Genomic DNA, 19,029 nt, shown 5'->3' with positions numbered 1-19,029 from the left:
TTATGTATTTTTTTGGCACATCACTGCATTAAATATTTTATATTTTTTTGTTATATACGGTCAGCAGATGCTGACTCAGGAGTTCTTTTCTTTGTGAGGCACTGCACATTTTTTTGCACTCTTTTGCACTTTGGTGTTTGCACCTCATGACCTTTTTTATATGTGGATATTGAGCAAAGAAATATTTTATCTTATATATTTTTTAGTGCACATGGTCATTTTTATGGTATATATTTTTCATGTGTGGTAATAGTTTACAATAGAAACCTGCAAAATCCTGATGTTTTAATGGGGACCGAGATGTAATTTTATCCTGCTATTTGATCATCTATATATGTTTTTAAATAAGTTTTAAAAAAATCTTTCTGGTATTACCATTAATAAAGGCTAAATTTCACTATTCCCGTGGGTGTATAGTCTCTTTTATCTTTGGTCCATACTGTATTGCATTGTCCATAAAAATGCCGCGGTCTGGAAAGACGCGCCGCATGTCCGTCTCCCCAGGTAAGCCGTGGGCGTCTGTGCACGCATAGTGGAGATGGGATTTTTTTAAAATCCCATCCACTATGCTGTAACATCTGGATGCTGCAGATTGGATGCTGTGCAACTATGCAGCGTCAAACCCGCAGCGTTTACTGATTGTGTGCACATACCTTTAGCCTTTTCTTCTCCAGACCACTGCTTCCTTTTTCTTCTGTACCAGGAAATGTTATCCTTTCTGTACAGTACTGTGTGGCTGCTGGGTTGAATTTGTCCTCAGCACATTCCCAATCTACAATCTTAATGTATTTATACATAAAACTGCTCTCTACAAAGTATGACTGCAGCATTAGTGACCGCTTTGTTGTGAGTCTGGACTTCTTTGCCAGTACAGCCATGGCACTGAACAGGGTGCATTAGAAAACAAGCTGGTGAGTGGGAAATCAACATTGCCGCCATGTAGAAGATGAATTTAGGTTCAGAGATGAAATGTCTGAAATTTGAAGAAAAGATCTTCACGTATGACCCTTAATAAAATTTATTGACAGCAGCTAGACCATCATAATGGTTTCCAGGTATCAATATTAAATTGGTTAACTGGGACTATTTTATTTTTTTCTTATGAGCGTAAGAACGGACAGGTGTCATCTCAGAGCGATCACAGACCACTCCTGCCGGCGATTCTGCTGCTTCATGTCAACTGAGTAGCTTTTCCGCGCTGCTCTGTTGATGGGGCGTGACTGCTGACATAATGCTGATTCATAGCAGGCTTCCTGCAGCTATACATCGGGGAGCCAGCTGTCAATCAGCATAATATCCTCAGTCACGCCCCATCAACAGAGCAAAGCAAAAGAGAAGGTGCTCTGTTGACATTATATTACTGGAAGCCGCAGAATCGCTGGCAGGAGTGGTCCGTGACTGCACTGAGCCAGCAAAGATCGGCGCCGGGCATGAGAGGCAGGTAGTTAACAACTACCTTCTTATTAGTTCTTAGACCCAAAAGAAAAAAATAAAATAGTCCTGGATGAACGCTCTAAAAAAAACAGCTTTACCATGAAAAAGGTAAATTCAACATTTAGAAAACGTTTACCTATAAGTATGCGATTTTAATTCACTGTCTCTTCTTGCCGCTAGCTGAGAGTCAAACACTTGCCGTAGATTTAGCACATAGGGCAATATATGGTCTACATGCATGTTCCCCACCTCACAAACAGCAGACATTTATAGAAAGTACTGAAACTGACATTCAGTTGTATCCCACTCACTCCAGGACACTGCTGTTTATTTAGCTGACGGAAGCAGTGCGCAGAGCGAGACATGATGGAGAATGTTGGCTTTGCCATTGTTTGCTTTTCTAATGTCAGTTTTTCCATGACAGCTCATAATAGTAAAAGCTGCGCTAACAGAGATTTCTGTCCCTTTACAAGTTCTGGGAAGAAGTGTATCTGAATAAATACAGAAATAAGAAAGGTTTATATTATAACGACTGCAAAATTACTTGGGCAGGGGTGGGCAATTAATTTTCCCGAGGGGCCACATGAGAGACTATGACTGTTGTGGAGGGCTGAACCAAAAGGATGATATTGATTCTACTCAATATTAATATCAATAATTATAATTATTATATTACCGTATATAATTATATTAATATTAATTGTATCACTTAATATTGAGCAGAATTAAGTATGCTGACATCTTACTATATATCGTTTGAACCCGAGTACAGCCCCTTTTGTATATCGTATGAGCCCCTACCACACAGCCCCTTATATACTGTAAGAGCCCTCACACAGCCTCCCCCATATGCGGCATGAGCTCCACACAGCCTACCCCATATGCAGCATGAACCCCACACCTTCCTTCCCAATATAGGGTATGAGCCCCACACCAGCCTCCCCCATATGTGGCATGAGCTCTAAACAGCCTCCCCCATATGCGGCATGAGCCCTGCACATCCTCCCTATATACATTGCATGAGCCCCGCACAGCTTCCCTATATACATTGAATGAGCCCCACCCAGCCTCCCTATATACACTGCATGAGACCCCCATAGCCTCCCCATATACTACATGAGGCCCCCATAGCCTCCCCATATACTGCATGAGGCCCCCATAGCCTCCCCATATGCAGCATGACACCCCCTTAGCCTTACCATGTGCAGAATGTCACCCCCATAGCCTCTCCATGTGCAGCATGCCACCCCCTTATACAGCACCATCTGCAGCATGCCACCCCCTTATACAGCACCATCTGCAGCATGACACCCCCATATGCAGCACAATGTGCAGCATGTCACCCCCATATGCAGCACCATCTGCAGCATGTCACCCCCATATTCAGCACCATGTGCAGCATATCACCTCCATATGCAGCACCATCTGCAGCATGTCACCCCCATATGCAGCACCATCTGCAGCATGTCACCCCCCATATTCAGCACCATGTGCTGCATGACACCCCCATATGCAGCACCATGTGCAGCATGCCACCGCCATAGCCAGAACCATGTGCAGCATGTCACCCCCATATGCAGCACCATCTGCAGCATGTCACCCCCATATGCAGCACCATCTGCAGCATGTCACCCCCATATGCAGCACCATCTGCAGCATGTCACCCCCATATGCAGCACCATGTGCAGCATGTCACCCCCATATGCAGCACCATCTGCAGCATGTCACCCCCATATGCAGCACCATCTGCAGCATGTCACCCCCATATGCAGCACCATCTGCAACATGTCACCCCCATATGCAGCACCATGTGCAGCATGACACCCCCATATGCAGCATCATGTGCAGCATGTCACCCCCATATGCAGCACCATCTGCAGCATGTCACCCCCATATGCTGCACCTTGTTGCAGCATGCCACCCCCATAGCCAGCACCATCTGCAGCATGTCACCCCCATGTTCTGCACCTTGTTGCAGCATGTCACCCCCATATGCAGCACCATATGCAGCATGTCACCCCATAGCCTCCCCATGCCCACCCAAACATCCCATACACATGAAAAAACACACCACATTCTCCCCTCGGTCCCGTTCCCCGGTGCTCTGCTTCTCTCTCTGCCTCTGGTGCGCTGACTCTCCGCAGTACACAGCTGACACGATGAAATGATGTCTTCGCGTCATCTGTTTCACACGTTGATTGGTGGAGGAAGTGGCTGGAGGCCCCTCCTCCACCAATGCAGTCAGCGCCTATGGAGACAATGTAGACAGTGAGCTGGCGGGCACGGGGCGGAGCATGGGCCTCTGGTTTCCAGCCCCACGGCTGTCTTGGTCCATTGGCCGGACTGAGACAGCCAGCTGGCTGCACTTTGCCCAGGTCTGACTTAGAGCATTGGATTAACAGAATATAGAATTTGTTTATTTTTACCCTCTGCCACTTTTTCAACTCCAGCTATCTACTTGGAAATCTCTTGATACAAGGGTGGGACAAACGCAAAGCAGGGGATTCGGATGCGCTCTCCTGAGCCCTGAGATTAAGCATCATTGCTGATGGTTGGATAATTGTTCACTTCCCCCATTGAACCCTTTTGTTAACAATTCCTTGTGTTCTTATCTGTAATACATACTCTCCATATTGCTCCGTCCTCTCCATACATGTGCAGTTTGCCAGGGTCTGTAGCAGGGTCCACTCCTTGTATCTTCTCTCTTACGGTACACTACATAGAAGCACCCATGGTACTTGGAGTCCTACAGTATTGTTTTATTAGGTAGTAACATCTCATTGGAATAAATGGAATCTCAATTTCACCCTCTTACCCCCCTTTATTGATATGTAGGCCACCTACTCTGTTTAACCCTCGTCTAGACCCTGATTTCATGTGTCACGCATAGATATGTCATTGCTTTTATGCAGCATAATTTTTATGAAATTGCAATATTTCGTGTAAGGGTTCCTGTTCCTGCACAGGGCACCTCGATGGGGAACCAGGATGTGGATGACAAACACTATAACATTTTTTTTCATCATGACTTTTCCATTATCGTTATGATAGGTGGCGATATGATGTCTGGAACCTCCACTGATTTTGATACTGAAGGGGTGGCTGCGCCAGTGTAGTGCTGCTTCCATCTCTCTATTTTGTCTTCGCACAGCAGACCTCAGTTACCTAGATGTCAGGCAAATTGCTGCACGGTGTCATTTAAGCTACAGTAGCATTGCTTCACCTTTATTCTTAGGGTTAACTAAACCTCCACCAATTATAAATTGATAACATAAAGTAAATCCTCGCAATGTAATAATAATAATAATAATAATAATAATAATAATAATACCATAGCTTTATGGGATGGAGAGCTCCTTTAAAGGAAATATGTCAGCAGTTTTTTTCTAAGAAATCTGCGAGCATTAGAGACCCTGATTCCTGTGATGAATCACTTACTGGATTGCTTGTTATAATTTGGATAGAATCCCTGCTTTCTCTGCAGTACATGTAGCAGCGGTCATAATACTGATCTGTGTATAACCCCGCCAACACCCCTGATTGGCAGCTTCCTTTGTACACTGTGCATTGTCAGCAAGACGACCGTAAGTGTGGGGTTACACAGATTAGCTTGACTGGCCTGCATGTGAAACCTAGTCCTCTATAAGCTCCTGCTGATAAAACACTGATTGTAATGAAACTACAGCACACAGCCTAATAAGGGACAAATCCCTGTAATCAGGCTCACTTGCCCTATATTACTCATATTAAATAGAAAAAACCTGTTGACAGATTCGCTTTAATAGCATCTGTTTTAGTTCCAGATGTCACTTAAATGTCTTACGTTGAATTGCAAACAAAAAATATATTTCCATTAAACATGATGCTATGCTGTGCCGCACACTATGTACCATGATTTTATTTTTTAAATCTGTGTATAAAATGAATTCATACTTTTCAAGATATTGTTGGAATAGACTGCAGTATATATTAGAAAGTGGTAACATTTACAATAAATATTTTGTAAAATACCTTGATGCCTTTTATTTATTGTATATATTTATAGGGTATTTTGCCCAACTAATTTTGCCGACATTGGCAATATGTCTGTGTTATGACCCAGCTGCTATTACTGCTGGACCTCTTGTGTTTCTCTTTTGCAAGGACAATTCCACTTAAAGGTGTTGTCTGAGATAGAAGAAAATTGGGACAAAGACTGGTAATGCTGTAAAATATCAAAATAGGCATTGCAAACTTGTAGAATCCCCTGTCACTCCTCCGCTGCTCCCCGGCTGTCCTTGTTTGCAGGGTTGTAGCGGTGATGTCCCATTTACAACACATGACCAGACAGCCAACCACCAGCCTTAGCGGTGAAGCCAGGATAACAGGTATATTTTCTCTGCGACTCGTTTCAGGGAAAATATGCCTTAAAGATCAGCTCCTCCCAGCGCTGCTGCAGCTGATTGATGGGTCTCTCCCTCATGTATATATTGGGATAGATCATAGACCTGTAAATCATCCACAGCAGCGCTGGGAAGAGCCGGCAGAGGACAGAGATGGGGTAGTCTTGTCTCTGGCTATGGTTCCTGATCAGATCTTTAAAATACTTTTTTTTCTGAAAGGCCTGAGCAATTTGGAGAAAAATATACCTGGCTGTAATCATGCAGACATGAACTTATTCTTTCTGCCCATGGTTTGGGCTGCAGGAATCATTCACCTTGAAAAAGGAATTTTTCGTTAAAAAAAAATTATTTTATTCCAGATTTGATGAGATCTGAATAGATATTTTTTGTTATTTTTGTATTCTGTCTAAAACTGACCTGTAAAAAGAAGATAATAATAATAAAATAATTGCAAGTTTTAATTTAAAGGGAATTTTTCAACAGGTTTTTGCTATTTAATCTGAGAACAGTATAATATGGGGCAAGAGAACCTGATTCCAGCAATGTAATCACATACTTTTCTGTCAGTTGTGGTTTCAATACAATCAGTGTTTTATCAGCAGGAGGTTTTCATTATAGGACTAGATCTCACATGCAAGGCAGTCTAGCTAATCTTTATAACCCCGCCCCTACCACTGATTGGAAACTTGCTGACAGTGCAGCTGCCAATCAGGGGTGTGGGCAGAGCCCAGAATTCATAGCACTTTTACATCTACAACAGACAAAACAGGGATTCAATTAAAACTGCAACAAGCAGTTCAGTAAGTGAAACAATACTGGAATCAAGTTCTCTGTGAACCTACATCATGCTTCTCTTGGATTACATTGCAAAATCCTGCTGACAATGTAAAACTGCTTAAACTGGCACATACCTTCTTTTTTGCATGAGCAAATGGGAAAGCAGGCATAAAATATAAAGATACATGAATTGATGGATGTCCTGAACACAGGTCTCTTTTGTTTTGCTAGGTTCTGAAGCTAGCACAATTGAAATCCACATATCCAATGAAGTGCCAGATTTTCATGACATAGAGGCTGACGATGAATCAGTGGAGAATGACTGTCACACTGAACCAAAGGATGCAGACTGAGAGTCATAATACCGTCAAATCATAGGACTCTCAAGAATTTGCATTGTAATGTTTACCCCATTAAAAGATTATTGAGATCATTATTATTATTCATTTTTATAGCACCATTTATTCTATGGCGCTTTACACGTGGAAGGGGCATACATAGACAAGTACAATAAACATAAGCCATACAATGCACACACAAGTACACAAGGAGAGAGGACCCTGCCCGCGAGGGCTCACAGTCTGCAGGGGATGGGTGAGGATACACTAGGAGACGGTAGAGCTGGTTGTGTGGCGATTCAGTAGGTTGAGGTTTGCTGCAGGCTGTAGGCTTGTCGGAAGAGGTGAGTCTTCAGGTTCTTCTTGAAGGTTTCCGTGGTGGGAGAGAGTCTGATGCGTTGGGGTAGAGAGTTCCAGAGTATGGGGGAAGCACGGGAGAAGTCTTGGATGAGGTTGTGGGAAGAAGAGATAATAGGGGTGTAGAAAAGGAGATCTTCAGAGGATCGAAGGTTGCGTGTGGGTAAGTATCGGGAGACCATGTCACAGATGTATTGGAGCATTTATAGATTGTGAACTGGAAACATTACACATCAATAAAGCTTCTGAGCAGTTAGGCCGAGTTCAAACATGGCAGAATTGTTGCCGTTTTGGTGATAATTCCACAGTGCTTTACATACATTATCATCCTTATCTGTGTGAAAATACTGTGAACTTCACCCAATGCAATACTAAGGGTGAAATGAGTAGCAAAATCAGTGCCGAGATCTGCATTTAATTCTTGGAATTTTTTGTTGTGAATTTGCACTAAATTCCTAGTGGGATAAGCATGGTTTGCTTGTAATACTCAGACATTGCTGCGGATGAAGCAGTTATCACCTACAAAATCAAGTGAGAGACTAACTGCTTTACCATATCGGCTTACCCCTAATGCAATGGCTGATCGGTGTACCAGCTCCTTATCCTTGGTGGAATTTCTACATATTTGTTCACCAGTGTCTTAACCTTTTGTTGTCTTCTCACAGCAATGGAGGATTGCCCTGTGCCATATGACTGTGGTAGCCAGTCATAAGCTGTATTGATGACATCCCCAGAGTCAAGAAGTCACTGCTGTGGTCAGTGATTAGTAGCAACGGTGACGGTTGAATCTTGGACAAGGGACGGTTACAGGACGAGGGGTACAGCAACAATCAGCAGACACGCACAAAGATATAATATTATTTACTAACCAGTCTATAAAACAAAGGAAAGGATGGTAGGTAAGCAGTGTATAAGTAACAAATGCAGTGATAGCAGTTACGCTCAATAACACCGACTGAGAGTATACACAGGTACACTTAAACAGAATTAAGAGTTATATGCGAGCAAAATACAACGCGATTAACCCTTTCTATGCATAAATCAATAAAACGACAATGTTGTACCATTACTTTAGTAATTGTCTACTCGGAGCAGTTTTCGAAGTGTCTCTGACAGAAGAGACACTGGACCTCTATAAGGCTATTTATATATATATTCAGATGTATGATGGTACCGATAAGTCCTGAAACTAAAGTAGAAGGGTCCTTGCTGGGCTAAGTGCCGAATAATCACAAACACCATCTTGAAGCTCTTAAGGTACCTTCACACGAAGCGACGCTGCAGCGATAGCGACAACGATGCCGATCGCTGCAGCGTCGCTGTTTGATCGCTGGGGAGCTGTCACACAGACCGCTCTCCAGCGACCAACGATGCCGAGGTCCCCGGGTAACCAGGATAAACATCGGGTTGCTAAGCGCAGGGCCGCGCTTAGTAACCCGATGTTTACCCTGGTTACCAGCGTAAAAGTAAAAAAAACAAACAGTACATGCTCACCTGCGCGTCCCCCAGCGTCTGCTTCCTGACACTGACTGAGCTCAGGCCCTAACAGCACAGCGGTGACGTCACCGCTGTGCTTTCACTTTCACTTTAGGGCCGGGCTCAGTCAGTGTCAGGAAGCAGACGCTGGGGGACGCGCAGGTGAGCATGTACTGTTTGTTTTTTTTACTTTTACGCTGGTAACCAGGGTAAACATCGGGTTACTAAGCGCGGCCCTGCGCTTAGCAACCCGATGTTTACCCTGGTTACCAGTGTAAAATATCGCTGGTATCGTTGCTTTTGCTTTCAAACACAACGATACACGGCGATCGGACGACCAAATAAAGTTCTGGACTTTATTCAGCGACCAGCGACATCACAGCAGGATCCTGATCGCTGCTGCGTGTCAAACGAAACGATATCGCTAGCGAGGACGCTGCAACGTCACGGATCGCTAGCGATATCGTTACAAAGTCGTTTCGTGTGAAGGTACCTTTAGGGAATGCCGATCACTCCAACGCAGGGCTTCACTAAGCCCTTAGAGATAAGGCCTCACGTGGACTAGCTTGAGATGCTGTATACGTGGTTGTCCTCACCGAGTTGTCTCACATTAAGCTGAACAATGTGTCCCAGAGTCAACAACAACAAATCCAGAGCCACACCGTCTTATCCAGATTTTCTCCAAGAATCTGCAACTTCACTTCCACCTGGACTCACCTTCGACTCCTCCCAACTGCCCTCTAACCACCAAAAACCACTGCTCTCCAACTGGCCAGATCGTATATTACATGACAAATCTCCAACATTACAGTAAACTGTGATAAACCCTTACAATGGAAGACATGTCATCGATGTAGCGGTGGATGACCCAGTCACAGCAGCTTAAAAATAGAACTATATTTAAATAATCTAAAGAAGATCAACGTAAAATGGATACTTCCTTGGACATTTGGACAAACCAGAAGAATAAACTAGATATTGAACTGCCAATTACTTAATGTTATATATTAGTACATATACATGTGTAATGTTATGACTTGGTAGTTTGAAATACAGAAGTCTTGGAATTAGATCTGACCTGGACAACAGCTATGTTAAGTTTGTGTGTTCTTTGTCTGCTTCATATTTTTATTTGTCCATAAAGAAGCAGTCCCGTCAAAATTTTTGTCCTCTTAATATATTGTCATCATCGTATTATATACTGTAGCTCTGTGTACTTACAACTTCTCATTTTGACTTTCCACCCAGCTAATTCTTTTTTCTCCTTGCATGAGTCATCCCTCTTCAACTCTTGACCCAGCTGCTCTGCTCCTCCCCCTGCCAAGGACTTTTGCAGTGAAAATTCATGCAGGAAAATTGACCTCTTTCTACATAGAGATTAAAAGGATTCAGCTAGTTTGTTTTTAATCATGTGATATCATAGAACTAATGGAAAAGAGACAGTTTAACTGGGTAGAAGGGCAAAATGAGCAATTGTAAATACACAGTGCCATAAAATATGATGACTGCAATATATTAAGAGGATACACATTTTTGATTGGAGTGCTTCTTTAAAGAGGACCTGTCACCCTATCAAAAGTGGGAAACTTCTGCTTGTATTGCATTCCTACTGGAGTATTCCATGTTTTATTAATCTGACATAGGGTCCCAGAGATATAGTCAGTGCCAATTATATAATCTTTACTAAGAGGGTGTGACATGCAGGGTAACAATGCACTGCTGGTTAAAGATACACTCACAGAGAATCCTGTGAGTCACGTCCCCTTGGTAAATACCATAAAAATTGTCACAAAATAAAAAGTGCCTTATCTATTGGACAGTATGGCAGATTAAAAAAAATAGAATACACCAAAAAGTGGAATACTCAGCCTCAGGAATAAAATAGGAGGAAAAAATGGCCTGTTCAGTATTGGTGATTCCTCTGATAGGTTCTCTTTAAAGCACCACTCCAGCATTTTTATAATTGCAGCGATGGGGTGGTGCTTCTAATGTAAAGTCACTGCCCCTGGTCTTATAGTTGCCCACAGCTGTCATCACCTTCTATCGCCGCAGGTCCTGATGGTCCCCAGCAGTTTGTGATTTTCCGATCGCTGCAGTGTTTGCTGGAGCAAGCTGAAGGCCACTCTTCAATGAAAGTCTATGAGACCCTTGTTCTGGCTCTCATAGACTTACATTAAGAGCTGGTGACGTAACTTATGAATTTTGGTTATTCAGGAGTTCCATTCACAAGATGGTGCCGTGGTACAGTGGCGGGTAAGCATCAGACTAGAGTCAGCGAACTTACATTACAAGCATCATTCCAGCACTGGAAAAAGAAACATGCTGTAGTGGTGCTTTATAGTAGATGTTTTCTACACTCCAAACAAATGGATCAGGTCATTGTCTTTCTATGAAATAAGTCATATTTTACGTGAGTGCTTGAAATGAGGACATTACCATGTAGAGCGAGAGAGAGGAACACGCTTGGACATTATCACAGTCAATCACATTCTCTCAGCTCACTCTCTGAAAATGTCTTTTGGAAGTAGAGAATTTCTTTGAACTTTGGAAAGCTATTGTCAACAGTCAATCACATAGACAAGTACAAAGCTTAAAAATGTAACATCATTACTACCCTTCTCAGGAAAGGTTACCTGACCAAATTCTCCAGAGGACTAGACAAAGGACTAGACAATGGCCACCTATTGTGTATAGTACATCAGGGTTCATTTGTCTCATATTACACTTAGCATTCTGATGTGCAATGATGCATATGAGCAGGGAGAAAAATGTTTTCTCAAAAACAATTAATAATCATCTACAATTGCTAAAGACTGATCGTCTCGAAAAGAAAGCAAGACTATACAGTATATGTCCATACATTTTGGTAATTGTCTACAAAAGAAAAATCAATTACTAAAATGGAAATGTCAAGATTAGTCTCCTTTATACAATCCCTTCTTATGCTTTATGGTCTGTTTTATAACTTCCCATTATACTCCAAAAAATACACTGGTCATGAGTTTCCCACTGTAAACTGTGGGAGTGCCTTGCAATAAATGTTCAGTTTCTCTGCAGAGCCTTCAAAGAGGCAATAAAGCATTATTTTGTGTCCTTTGAAATCTTTGTTGTCTTTTTATTCTATGGATCGGTTGGATACTCCAGAACAAGAGAGGGAGAAGAGCTTAAAGGCCCTCCGTATAATGAGTTCGGTTGGCAGACTTATGTGTATGAGGGCATCATCTGACTGATCATCAGGGAAGATGTCAATCAGGCATCTACAATACTGGACTGCCAATCGTATTGTTATCCCGCAGATAATGTCGGCCAATATGTCAGCTGTCTGCTTTCTCATAGAGAACATAGTATCGCTCAGCCAAACAAGCACTCCTGTGTATGGCAGAGTCTCCTGAGTTGGTTTTCGGCAGAACTATCGGGGGAAGTATTGTTTTGCCGACAGTCATCTAATTAATGTGTGTGGTCAGCTTTAAAGTAGCTCTTTGCACTGGGAAATCTAATATATAAAGCTGAATGTATGTATGTGTGTATGTCCGGGATTGGCATCTGAACCGTCGCAGCTACAGCCACAAAATTTTGCACAGTCACACGTCTGGACCCCGAGAGCGTCATAGGCTATGTTGTGAGGTGAAATTTTAACCCCGCACTTTCCAATTCACCAAACAATTTTGCCCCTATCTACATAATGGGGAAAAAGTGAAAGGAAAAGTGTTGGAGGCGTCACAGCTACAGGCACAAAATTTTGCACAGTCACACGTCTGGACCCCGAGAGCGTCAAAGCTATGTTGTGAGGTGAAATTTTAACCCCGCGCTTTCATGCAAAACTTGCACACACAGAAAAATTGCCACATGTACAAAAGTTGCACCACATGCAAAAGTTGCCTCACACAAAACTTGCACATACTCAAAACGCACCACACATAAAACTCGCCACGCGCAAAACTCGCCATGCACAAATCTTGCTGCATACAACTTGCTACACTAACCTGTCACATGCAACTCGACACACAAAATGTTGCTACACGCATGTCGCCACACAAAACTCATCTCACAAAAGTCGCTACATGCACGTCGCCACACGCAACTCAACACACACAGCTTGACACACGAAACTCGCCCTAAAACACACACAAGTCTGGTATTGTCCTTCAAAAATAAAAATCTGATTAATAAGCAGACAAACTACAAGACCAACAAATGTACCATATAGGAAATACGGCAGCTGTCAGTCACATGACCTGTCTATTATGTGTATGTGTGAGCTAATATATACTGCCAGGGGGGAGGGCTTCCTGTTGGCTGGGGATTTATCAGGCTGCCAATAGCAACCAATCACAGCTCAGCTTCTATTTTGCTACAGTTAATTAACCTGAGCTCTGATTGGTTAATATAGGCAACAAAGACATTCTCAGTATAACAAAGCTAATATATGTTGTGAAATTCTTCTATTAGCTTAGTTTTTGCCTTTTAATAATTACATTTCTATCTATTTGTTTTGTGGTTTTTGTGTGCAGAATAAATTTTTGTTAACACATTCTATTTTGCTAACAGCAGTCATTAACCCGGGCGAAGCCGGGTAGTACAGCTAGTTCATAATAATATGCAATGTGTGATTCCATTTTTTGCCTCTTTTCTAAACCAACACCATAAAAATGAGCTTGAATACTTGCTGATATAAGTGTAATAAAGAAGTGCACATTCACACTGTGGCCATTAACAAATATACATATAATCCCTTAAAATTTATAAATTTTATTAGTTTGTTTTAAAAAACACCACCCAGTGTGTAGGACCACAAAATAGTGTTGAGATACACAAAAGTAGGTAACAATTCTGTTAGATACATAGACTAATAATGTCCATGGAATAACCTAAAGGGTCCCTGGTTTAACCCTATCTGATCACTACCTAGCTGTGGAGGTTGGCACCATAAAGAGAATGGTTATTTGGCGCCCCCACTCAGCGACGGCTTTTCCAATCTCTCATTACTCCCTGTAGCTACACAGATGGGAAAACATATAGGTTAAAGATAAGAGATTAACTATAGATATGGTAATAACTATAATGCAGCGATATGTTAGGGATCATTTTTGTTATGACCAGGTAATAGGAAAACCCTAAGGAATACCAAATACAATATGAAACCTAAAAAATAAGTTCACAAATGAATTGTGTCACTATAATAACCAACACCACAGGTATAATAACCCTGTGGAGTAAAAGAGATTCCTGCTATGGGAAAAAAAACTCATAATAATTCAATCAATTCAAGGCCCAAATATAAAGGGAAGTGTAACCTAATTATTAAAGATAAAGACAGATAAGGTATACACAATAGTGATGAGCGAGTATACTCAGGTGGTCTCCGAGTATTTGTGACTGCTCGGAGATTTAGTTTTTGTTGACGCCGCTGCATGATTTGAAGCTGCTGGACAGCCTAAATACATGTGGGGGTTGCCTGGTTGCTGGGGAACACTGATCAACACTGATATTACTGCCATACGGGGACCATATAGCAGTAGATACCAGTCATCTAGAATATATAACAGATTACAGTACAGTTATTGATGGTGACTTACAGCTGACATTCTTTCTGGTGGAGTCATTCGCGTTTCCCGTCTTTTTCAACTGAACTGGCCCAGACCAACAGCCAGGACTCAACTGGAGAGATTACAACAAAGACACATATGACTTTTTCACATTTCAGGCACCGTCCCCATCTATACACAATCAGCAAAACTCCCTGGCCTGTTGATACCCCAATGCTGAGCCACCTGCTACCGCTGTAAGTGACCCTATTACTGCACCTACTGTGTGGTACTGTGTGCCCTATAATTTTGCTCCTATTGGAGCCCTAGATGCCTTTTTATTGCACTCATAAAGTATGATGTTAACAAAAGTGCCCACAAACACCATAAGATACCCTCACAGTAAATTCCTCCAAATTACCCACCACACGCACAGAATGATGACCCCACTATATCCCACCACTAATCTCCCCCGGAAAGTATGGTGACCCCAACACAGTATGATCTTCCAACTGTGACCCCCACATAGCCTTCCATGCAGTATATACTAGTATATTGGCTCCACACCTCTCCACACTGTGTAATGGCCCCCACAGCATGATAGACCCCACATAAACCTTTTCACTGTATAATTGCTTGCATACAGTACAATGCACCCCATAGTCGTCCACATAGTATAAAGCAGCCCATTGTCCATACAGTATAATGCACTCCCCATAGTCCTCCATATAGTATAATGCACCTCATAGCCCTCTGTATAGTATAATGCACCCCATAGTCCATCTATATATATAATTGTCTAAGGGTTTTTCTGTCTGTCTGTCTGTCCCGTTTATTCATTCGCTGATTGGTCGAGGCCGCCTGGGCCTCGACCAATCAGCGACGGGCACAGTATCGACGTAGAAATCCCGCGTCTCTGATTGGTCGAGGCCGCCAGACCTCGACCAATCAGCGACGGGCACAGCATGGCGACGATGATGTCATAATGGAAATCCCGCATCTCTGATTGGTCGAGGCCGCCAGGCCTCGACCAATCAGCGACGGGCACAGTATCGACGTAGATGTCATAATGGTTGCCATGGCGATGATAATGTCAAAAAGGTTGCCTCGACCAATCAGCGACGGGCACAGTCAGAATCATCATTGTCCATATACTACGGGGACATGCATATTCTAGAATACCCTATGCGTTAGAATCGGGCCACAATCTAGTACAATATAATGAGCATAATGTGTTTTCTGTATAGTATATGCATATGGTGAGTTTGAATCAGCATCACATGTTTGAAACAAAGTTGTTTACCCACAATTTTGGTAAGGCGCCAACAATTTTGTCTGCCTCTTTCTTGCGGTTTTATGTGACATTATGCACAATTTGCCTTTTTGTCTCTGTTTTTTTGTGCTGCTCCAATACACACAAAGGAAATAAACATGGGTATAACAAAACATGTGCAATTGCAATAATTTTATTGGAGAAATACTTAATTTTCTGAAACAATTTCAAGGGTGCCTAGACTTTCGTCCATGACTATAAATAACTTAGAGTACTTATTTGACTGTGTTTTGATAAAAAAAAGTATAAGCCATCCCACGTTGACAAGGTGTACCCACTCAGTATGGTCAAAGTGAAACCTCTTTATGTGCCAACTGGCCTCGATGAAGGCAGAGCAAGACCTAGATCTGACTAAATGCACAGCCCCAAAAAGGGAGCTACGTCCCTGCTTGTAGAAAGTAAAAAAAAAATACAGCAACATTAAAAAAACAGACCAACACAGCAGCCCGGCACGCTGGTCTCTGTTTTTCCTGCATGCTGGGTATTTTTCTTACAACGCGCACTGACAATGCACTCTTTTGCTAACTTATTACTTCTGATCAGAGCCAGTGATAGAGCGCACTGTCACTGTATATATTACACAATGAGAAGAATCTACTGAGCATACATTGGAATTAACAATCGATGCACAGGCAGTAGAGCAGGGACTAGCCTAGCGTCAGTGCCGCTCTACTCACCATGGTTTCTGCGCAGTTTCTGCTTATGTCTGGTCAGCTCATTGAGGTTTGCCTTTTGCAGCACTTCTCTGCATAGCTGCAACACCATGGTTTTTCCATTTGGACGTAGGGGGCGTGGCCGGTCTCTGGAGTAATTTAACCCTGCACTGTCCTGCGGAGATCATATTCCCCATCCTATTTCTTGTGATGAGGCACAATATTAGGAAGCTCCTCCCATCACTCCTTGCTCGAACTTTTCGTTCCTACCCTGTAGTCCATGTTTATGCTTGTTTCTGTAATCCGCTTCCCATTACCGACCTGGCTAGTCTTCCCGTCCTGTCTGACCTCTCCACTCCTGACCTATAACTTCTGATCATGTGATGCCTGCCCCGACCGCAGACTGTCTGACCACATTTTTGTCTTTGTCCTCCTGTACCATGTACATATGCCTCTGACTGTTCGGTCAGCTGCTGGAGTCCCGGGGACTGCCTTGGAGTAGTAACTGGTAACTATATGTGTCCAAACCTATCTTCACCACCAGAAGCTCTAGCGAAAACCAGGTAGTCACTTAGTCACGCCCCTCCAGGATAAGCTCGCCCCATGGCACAGTGGGTTCACACCCAACTGCGTTACATTCAACCTCTGAAAGGAACATCACTGATGGCGATTCATTTCAGGGCGGTGGCAGAGGCTGCGGCAGTGACAGCAACCTCTGCCCTCTGATGACAACTTGTTTAGCTATCCCAGCATTCACTGGGATTCTCAAACGAAACATCATCAAACACTAGTAGTAAAATAAAAATAAGGCAATTAGATAAAGTAATGAGGGAATGGTAGGGACTTTTTAATTAAAGTATATTAAAAAAGAAATTAGATTATGACAATTAATAGGCATTAAGGCTTAAAATAAATTTTAGTTTTGGACCACTCCTTCAAGCTATCTGTAATGGTGGCTCTAATTGTTGTTGCTCACCTCCATATTTGTGGATATCAACAATACTTTTTTATTTTCAGTAGTAGTGTTCTCTAGAATTCACGACTCTTCTTTTCAGCAGTCAGAACACATACGGTACTTGCCATCCATTTTTCACAAGAGCAAAACCAAACATTAATTGGAAACTTATGCTTAAAGATTCTTCACATACCTTGTGTTTTACAAATGTTATAGAAATTGGCAAGACACAAATATATATATATATATATATATATATATATATATATATATATATATATATATATATATATATATATATATATATATATATATATTACAGATAAGCCTGCCAAATGCCATTGGTCTACTAATGTAAAACATGTGCATCTTGTCGTGAATCCTTTGGACGGTCAGCGAATTTTTACAAATTCCTGTACATTTGTATCTCCATAACGTGTTAAACTACTGCCAGCCATACACATATATTGGCTATTGGTCGATCGATGCTTTGGCAGATTGCTCATCAGCCGGCCATCTCAGCGGTCTCTCCAACACACAGGAGCGCTCATTCTGCCAAGTGCTCCAGTGTTAAACTTCTTTTCAAGAGAACAAAGTGATCAGGAGTCTGAAATCCAAAAAGCCTTTGTACACTTTAATCTGTCTGTCGAATCCGTCAATATTGTCAGATTCATCCGACATTAGTCTCATGTGTATGGCGGCTTTAACACTGATTTTCAATGGCTGAGCTTTGATTGTGTTGATGTCTATATGTTGGTTACATTGTACAAATGGTCCTTGTGTCATCGGTTGCATATTCTATTCCACAAAGAGCTCTTCTCCAGAGAAACAATTTTTTTGCACCTTTTAATGTAGCTTTTTATTTTTAAAACTCTTAAGGTCAGAATTTTTATCTGCAAATTTTCTTTTGATCCCTTTCATTGTACTGATTACCTATGGCCAAGTAGTATTCATATTTTCTTATGCAAGTTGTTATGTTCCTCTATTAGCCAAAATCATACCCGAACTTAGCTCTTTCTATGGGATAGTGCACGTTTTTGTAATAAAAGTATGATTTTTTTGCAAATAAGTAAGATTTTATTGGTTTTCTCCAAAAGACAGTCCCTGTTCATTTGCCCTATTATAGATTGGGCCCCTGTTTAGAATTGTCCTTTATTTTCTAGTGTAGAGAGCCACTAAGAATGATCATATCTTAAAATACAGTTTTGGAAAAAATTAAGAGACCACCACATCTACAATATAATGGTAATATCAGTTCAGTACCAGGGCTCTGCAGACCATTTACAATGCTGGCAAAAATTGAGACCACCACCATCAAAACCCTGTCATGGGCAGCCCAATTTCCAGACCTGAACACAATTGAAAACCTCTGGAATGTAATCAAGAGGATGATGGATAGTCACAAGCCATCAAACAAAGAAGAACTGATTACATTTTTGTGCCAGAAGCAGTGTGAAAGACTGGTGGAAAGCATGCCAAGCCGCATGAAACCTGTAATTAAAAATCATGGTTATTCCACAAAATACTGATTTCTGAACCCTTCCTGAGTTTAAACATTAGTATTGTTGTTTCTAAATGATTATGAACTTGTTTTCTTTGCATTATTTGAGGTCTGAAAGCACTGTTTTTTTTAATTTTGACCATTTTTCTTTGTCAGAAAAAAAAACAAAATTTATTGCTTGGAAATTCGGAGACATGTCAGAAGTTTATAGAATAAAAGAAAAATTTACATTTTACTCAAAAATATACATATAAAGAGAAAAATCAGACAAACTGAACATTTTGCAGTGGTCTCTTAA

The 19,029-nt window shown here is 41.8% G+C and overlaps 1 protein-coding gene across 3 annotated transcripts in view; it reads left to right on the top strand.

Annotated features, from left to right (window-relative positions):
* Positions 1-8,549, top strand: part of GPR143 (G protein-coupled receptor 143) — a 66,513-nt gene extending 57,964 nt beyond the window's left edge. The window contains exon 9 of one of the 3 annotated variants that reach the window (XM_077294733.1): positions 7,954-8,549. In XM_077294733.1, the coding sequence (XP_077150848.1) occupies positions 7,954-8,000 (47 nt within the window). In that variant the 3' untranslated portion in view covers positions 8,001-8,549. Of the gene's footprint in view, positions 1-6,824; positions 7,104-7,953 lie in introns of those variants that run through there. The other 2 variants (XM_077294732.1, XM_077294731.1) reach the window with 2 other exon arrangements.
* Positions 8,550-19,029: the final 10,480 nt, after the last annotated feature.

Source organism: Ranitomeya variabilis, chromosome 3 (genome assembly GCF_051348905.1).
Source record: "Ranitomeya variabilis isolate aRanVar5 chromosome 3, aRanVar5.hap1, whole genome shotgun sequence".
In the NCBI taxonomy this organism is placed as follows: Eukaryota; Metazoa; Chordata; class Amphibia; order Anura; family Dendrobatidae; genus Ranitomeya; species Ranitomeya variabilis.
The sequence above is the reverse complement of the archived record's forward strand: the minus strand, read 5'-3'. Positions and strand labels throughout refer to the sequence as shown.